The sequence below is a fragment of the Carassius auratus genome, chromosome 5 (genome assembly GCF_003368295.1).
Source record: "Carassius auratus strain Wakin chromosome 5, ASM336829v1, whole genome shotgun sequence".
NCBI classification, from domain to species: Eukaryota; Metazoa; Chordata; class Actinopteri; order Cypriniformes; family Cyprinidae; genus Carassius; species Carassius auratus.
Window position 1 is genome coordinate 21002698 of NC_039247.1, and position 6841 is coordinate 21009538.

Consider the following 6841-nt stretch of genomic DNA (forward strand, 5'->3'; position numbering starts at 1 on the left):
TGCAAGTTAATATAAACTGAAAGATAAATAAAACATTCCAGTAGACATTAATCACCATTATTTATTCATCTTTTTTAGTAATTTGATTGAAAAGATATGTTCAGTATCCACATATTTTTATATATAGATACACACAAAAATATACCAGTGCATATGCCAAACATGTAATGTCATTTTTATAAAACAGTACCACTGACACAGAGGCATAAACAAATGCATATATGTTGAGTTAATTAAGTGTTGTAAAAAAAACACACAAAAAAAACGTGTGACATATGTCTTACTATTTACAGTCTTTTTTTTTTCATTTAAGTAAACAAATTTCCATAAGCACAAGTACTTTTTATTGTTTTTCACTGTAAACACTTTCAGAGGAACTTTCTTGAGTGGACTTTAATGCTTTCAATAAGGAAAATGAGGTCTGACCTCATATGACACAAGAGTGAATCCTAAACTCTAAATCTCATTCCTCCTTCTGTCTCCTCATCCGGCTCAGTAAAATCAGAGGCACTATGAAGAATGTTGAACTGATTATAAAACATAATTCTGCTCCAGCCAACCAGTACACTGAAAAAAAAAAATTAAATAATGTTAAGATTTGCTGGAAACTACAATAAAAAAAGGTACAGACTCATTTAAATGATTTCCATACAATTGCAGATTACTGTTAGGGTTGTTAACATAAATGCAAATAATTATTTAAGCTTTCTAATATTACATATAATTTAATCTTTTTTCCTTTTCTTTTTTTACCTGAAGAAGCCACAGTAGGGCCCAGTGCTCGAGCTAAAGCTCCAAGACTCCGAAGGATTCCCATTACTGTCCCCTTCTGACTAGCTGAGCCTAAAAAACAAACAATGACATCAATAACACAACACACATTCAAACTAAAAGAGGTGTGAGAGATGTTACCATCACTATTAAAGGGACAGTTCACTTAACAATAAAACTTCTGGCATATATATTTATTTATTTATCTATCTATCTATCTATCCATTTTTTATTATTATTTAAAAAAAAATTGTAATAATCAAAACTGATTATCACAAATCACAGTTCTTAAAAATGTCCTCTTTTGTGTACCATAGTAGAAAGCAAGTCAATTTTCATTTTTTTATGAACTATCCTTTTAAATAATGTTTTTTTTTTTTTTTTTTTTTTTTTAGAAAAAGGTTTACTTAACCCATTAAAATAGATCTCAGACAAAACTAGACACAGGAAAAATGTTAAATAAATCCCACCGTGTCCAGACACTTGTGTTGAAAGACATGGAACAACAATAGCAGCAGCTGGAAAAAAATTACAAATTCAAATACTAACACATAAAATAAGTAAATTTTTATATGATAATAATAATGCATTTGTATACTGACAGATGCATACTTGCTTACCAAAAGAGTACAAAAATAATCCAGAATAAAGCAGTGTCAAATTCCATGCTATTCCAATGAGCAAGAATGCTGGTATAAGTGATATAATTGCCTGAAATACACATATATGAAAGCAAATATGTAGTCACAATGTGCAGGCCTTTCAGTAGTTAATCATTAAATCATATTCAGAGTTCCAAGAAAATTGCAAGAAAATTTCAGTAATGCATGAAAGAGTTTACCACGCTAACAGTCTGGATCTGATGACCTGGTTTGATCCTGCGGGCATATCCGCCCTGGATCACTGCCATGGTAATGCCGATGAAAAAGAACATCTTCCCCTGCTCCATGCTATGAAAGAAGAAGACATAGTTTTATTAAAAAAATCTCAGGCAAGACCACAGGATTCAGCTGCTCCATGACACACACACACACACACACACACACACACACACACACACACACACACACACACACACACACACACACACACACACACACAATGATCCCAGTATCTCACGGTTCTGATTAAGCAAAAGACATGTGTACAAGAGTGAATTGGTCAATTGAAATCATATATCATCAGTGGCAGCTACACTTTACTTCAACCTTTGTCCTCTTTAGTTGTTTATGATTTATAATAAATTTTCCAAAACTTCCTTGTTCCTCATGCAAATAAACTCAAAAGATGTCACATTTTCATGAGTCACATCTCATGGCTTAAGTTTGCCTCTGTTTGAACTTGAAATCAATTAGCTCGATTTGCCACAGACAGTTTAGCAGTTGGAGACAATGGTGTGCTTTATAATGTTACAAACTGAATGCTGTTGTGCAGGCAACTGATGTGTAGAAGCAGTAACCAAAGCCTATTGTAGCTGTTTTTTTTAAAGGCTGTTGGAAGTTGTTGTGTTAGCTATAGATTCAGGCCTTACCTGGAAAACTGGAAGCGCTGATGTGTCAGAAAACTCAAGGTGAATTCCAACCCAGAGAAGAGAAACAGATATGTGAAGTAAACCAATCCAAGCGCCTTGAGATTTAGCATTTCTATTGTGGAAAAAAAAAGTAAAATAATCATCACGATCAATTGCTGTGACAGATATTCATCCTGGTCAAATTTAAGACATTTGCGTTGACTGAAAGTTTATGGCCTTACTTTGCTCAGATGGTGGATTCTTTGTTCTTGTGAGGGCCGTGAAATTGAAAAGTGCAACAGGGTGAAGAAGATCTCCAGAGTGTTGAATACCTGAAGACTGTGATGCACCCTAAATCGTGAAAAACATTCATTACGTTTGTAATTAAAGACAATTCTATTGACAATTAAAACTAAGTTGAAGTCCGTTCAGGAAGTGATTACATTAAAAGTCACAAAGTATCGAAACTAGCAACAAATCTTGTTTTCTCTATCCTATTAATTCATTTCATGCTAGCTTTAAATGTCACTTAAATTTCTATGCACATTTGATTACATACAATTACATACTTACAGTACATTATTACAACATAACTGAGCAGCATTATTTTAATCACTTATTATTAAAAGTTAGCTTCTGGTTGTTGCATACGGTCACCTTGCTGTCCTTTTGTAATGTCTCTGGCAGCATGAAGAATATAAAAAGCAGGTCTGCTAAAGAAAAAAGGACAGCCAGCCAGGCGGGGCCTTGATAAAACACCTCAGCATCTTTGAGCCTCAGAGCAAAGTATGCTCCCATTAATGGACCCAGTGTGAACCCCAAGGAGAAAGCAACACCAATCATTGCCTGACAACAGAAGAGAACAAACCCAGTCAATCTTCAAATGACTCCAAAGATAAAAGCTCAAATGTAAAACATTCATTTCAGATAATGATGACCCTAACTCACCATTCCCTTGTTTCTTGCTTTAGGGCAAGGCAGGTCTGCCACAATAGCAGTGCACAGGCTGACATTACCCTTACAAATTCCTCCAACCACTCGAGACAGCAGAAAAATTGTAAAACTGTGAGAAAAAGCCCACAGAACGTAGGATCCCACAAGACCTACCTGGAAAACAAGGAAAATAGTACTCAGATCTACTAGGTCTAGAAAATATGAAATCCAGATTCTGCCATGAAATTAAAAAAAATTAAACAAAAAAGGGAATTGCAACTTTTTAATCTGCTAATTCGACTTCGTTTCTAACAAATCTGAGTTTATATCTTGAAAATTGAAAGAAAAAAGTCAGAATTACGAGATAAAATGTCACAATTAAATGTTTTTATTTTTTATAATTTTTTATTCCATGGCAGAAACAAGTTTCCATAAGAAAAGGCATAGAAACACATTAAAGGAAATGTTTTAATTAAATTTTCTGTTACTAAATACCTTATTTAGTACCCCTAGAAAAGCTAATAATTAATAAAATCATACAAATGAATAAATCATGCCATGTGATTTTTACCAAAAAGAAAACCATGTACTGAAATATTAACTTAAAATCTCAGAGGGTATTTACTTTAGGTCAAAGTGGTTTGACTGACAAAACGGTTTGGGAGTCCCTGCCCCACAATGATCTAGTTTTGTCAGTGTGGTCTACACTTACGGTTGTTAACAGCAGCAGTGGTTTTCTTCCATAAACATCTGAAAGAGCCCCAGTAATGGGTGACGACAGAAATTGTAGCAGAGAGTAGAGAGAGCCTATCAGACCTAAGACACCAGAGACGAAGACAATCAATAAACCTGTCTTCAATACAAAGGTCAGTTTGAATTATGTGCTGCATTTGAAGAAACCCCGAACTTCAGTCAGAGTAACGAAGTTACCTCCAAAAAGAACACTGTTATATTTAGTTTCCATAGGAACTCCAACCGCCCCTCTGAACCAGTCCACTACGCTCCGTAACGACTGATACACACCGTCCTGTAAGATGCAACATCAAAATCAGAAGTGAAAGCTATTTTTATACATACACAAACACACATAAAAAAAAATTGTAGTATTCCTGTTGCTTTCCATTATAAATATATAAAATATATAAGACATTATGTCTTATACATAAAAATATATCAGAACTAAGTCAATTTATGCTTAATATAGGACAAGAAAGTGGGGTAAAAAATTATATTTAATTAAGTTTATTTTTCTTAATCCAATGACAATTTTTCTTTTGCATTATCTCTTATAAAGAAAATGTAGTTTGATGTTAAATTTTTTTTTAGATATTAAACCGGGAAAACAAGCCAAAATGCTGTGTAAGAACCCCATTTTTTTAGTGCACGTTATTATGTTTCCATTCTACAGCTGCTATCCAGTGGAGAAAAATGTTAACGGAGTAAAGAAATGTTACACACTGCCAAGTATAACAGTAATTGGAATAGTTCAATGAGTGTGCACTAGATGAAAAAGTGAATGAAGCCATTGTCAGCTTCATTTAATGAGAAAGAACAGCTCAGAGCTTGAAGGCTTTCCACAGACACATATCTTGAACAAAGCATATATTCATTCAGTATGTGATTACTTCCAGTCACTGCTGCCTTTTGTACAGGAAACGTTCCTTTCTATAAGGTAACAACAATTAGATGCATGCATGACTAATCTAGGCCAGATACAACAGCAAACTAAACAAACCAGTTAAACATATTTTGAGTTTTTATACCAACAACATATCCAAATTATAACCATAAAAATATGATCTCACCCCAGTTTGACTGTAGTGGTCCAAGATTGAGGGGAGCAGAGGAAGTATTAACGTGAAGCCCAGCAAGTCAAGCAGCAGTGCCAAGAAAACCACCTTGATGACTCTGGAGGAGCGCACGTCCTCAGATGTAGTTTCGTCACCAGCCATTTCTCCACTCCAGTCTCCCAAAGGTTTTCTTGATAGCTGAGAACTCTTAAAGCATCTCCTGTGGTCACTGAACTGAATCACTGAACAAAAACAAATCAGCACAGTGAACAAAAGTATAACATTTGTCCTAACTCAATTTCAAAAGTACCAAAAATTGCACTGGTATGGTAACGTTTTCTTTAACATGGTACATACACATGGTTTAACATGTGTATTTGCACCATGGTATTCTTTACAGTCATGTATATATTATAGATTTAGGAGTCATAAAGTACAATGTTTACCACATTTACATTTTTTTTTATATATAAATTAAAAATCTAGGTTTTGCTTTAAGGTTTTCATGTTACAGTACAATTACACAAAAAGTACTGGTCAATCTTAATTAACAACATGTAGCCTACTTCGAGTTAAAGTTTGGTTTATGGTTAGTTGCTCCTAATTACTCTAAGCAGCCTTCATGTAACGTGTAAACCAAAGTGTTACCAAAACGTATTGATAAATAATTAAGTTTATTCTTAATTAGTCAATGACTGACACTAAAGAACTAAACTATAGCTTTAACATACTTAAACACCAAAACTTAACAATCATGCACAGGGCAGATGGTCATGTAAACGACACTGCCCATACAGTAACATGAATCTAGTCTGCTTAGAGTCATTGGGACATCACGCAACTCTCAAATCAACTGTAATAAATTCTATGACACTTGCCCGTCTGTGCCTCATTTAAGTCGAATATTTTCTTCGATTAGACTCGACTGAACAGTTCACTTGATTTCCTACCTTGAGCTCGGAGTGCGCAAAGTTCCCAGAAGATGCTGCTACTTCCCCACACACTCCCCATCATGAACACACACCAGGAAGAGGTGTCTCATTTCACCAGTATGGCAAGCCATTTTAGCTTAAAATCTTCCCAGCGTTACTAGTCGTTGTTGCATTTTTACAAGTAACAATTAAATTAGAGAGCCCTACAACTGAATCCTTACTAGTAACAATTTAAATTAGAGAGCTCTCTAATTTTATTCTTACTGGTAAAAATGCAATTATAGAGCTCTATAATTAAATTTTACTATAAAATATCACATTAAAGGTATGTTTAATTACGGAGCTCAACTGTTATTTAACTTTTACTAGTAAGAATTAGAATTAGAGAGCTATTTAATTCCATTACATAATTTGAGAGTGCTCTAAATATAATTGTTACTATTAAAAACTGAATTAGATAGCTCTCTAATTGGAATTCTTACTAGTAAAAACCGAGCGCCAACCTCCCGCTCTCTCTCTCTTGGGGCCAATAAGGAAGTGACTAAAACTGCAATTCATTAACTGGCCGCTTGAGACTGGCTGCTAAAGGGAGTCAGTTCCATAGACTCCCAATGTTAAAATGCCCAACTTTACAGCAGGAAAAAACATGTTTACAGCCTGGTGCAAAAAAATGATTTTGGTCTACATAGCTAATTTTGCCCTTCATGACAACTGTTAGGGGGGTGAATTTTTATAACTAATCCGTTTAAATTATATTAAGACTTAAAGTTCTGCATAATTAAGGGCGTAGCCACTTGAGTGACAGGTGGATTGCCGCTGCTGACACTGCCATTGTGCTAGGTGGGTGTGGCTTCAGCAACTAGCTCCCGCCTTTTTGCCCATTTTTGATTGTCCGGGAGAGTCGC

General features: G+C 34.8%; 1 protein-coding gene across 2 annotated transcripts; it reads right to left on the reverse strand.

Annotated features, from left to right (window-relative positions):
* Positions 1–41: 41 nt before the first annotated feature.
* LOC113080657 (major facilitator superfamily domain-containing protein 10) lies at positions 42–6036 on the reverse strand. 2 transcript variants are annotated; one of them, XM_026252804.1, is made up of 13 exons: positions 5955–6036; positions 5020–5246; positions 4145–4241; positions 3927–4030; positions 3230–3388; positions 2939–3127; positions 2524–2632; positions 2303–2414; positions 1613–1721; positions 1392–1482; positions 1242–1289; positions 754–843; positions 42–567 (listed from the first exon to the last, which is right to left on the reverse strand). In XM_026252804.1, the coding sequence occupies exons 1-13, from the start codon at positions 6016–6018 to the stop codon at positions 464–466; spliced, it is 1503 nt and encodes a 500-aa protein (XP_026108589.1). In that variant the 5' UTR covers positions 6019–6036; the 3' UTR covers positions 42–463. The 2 variants fall into 2 exon arrangements, with proteins under 2 accessions (XP_026108589.1, XP_026108590.1); XM_026252805.1 differs by having other exon boundaries at positions 5883–6002.
* Between the last annotated feature and the right edge of the window lie 805 nt (positions 6037–6841).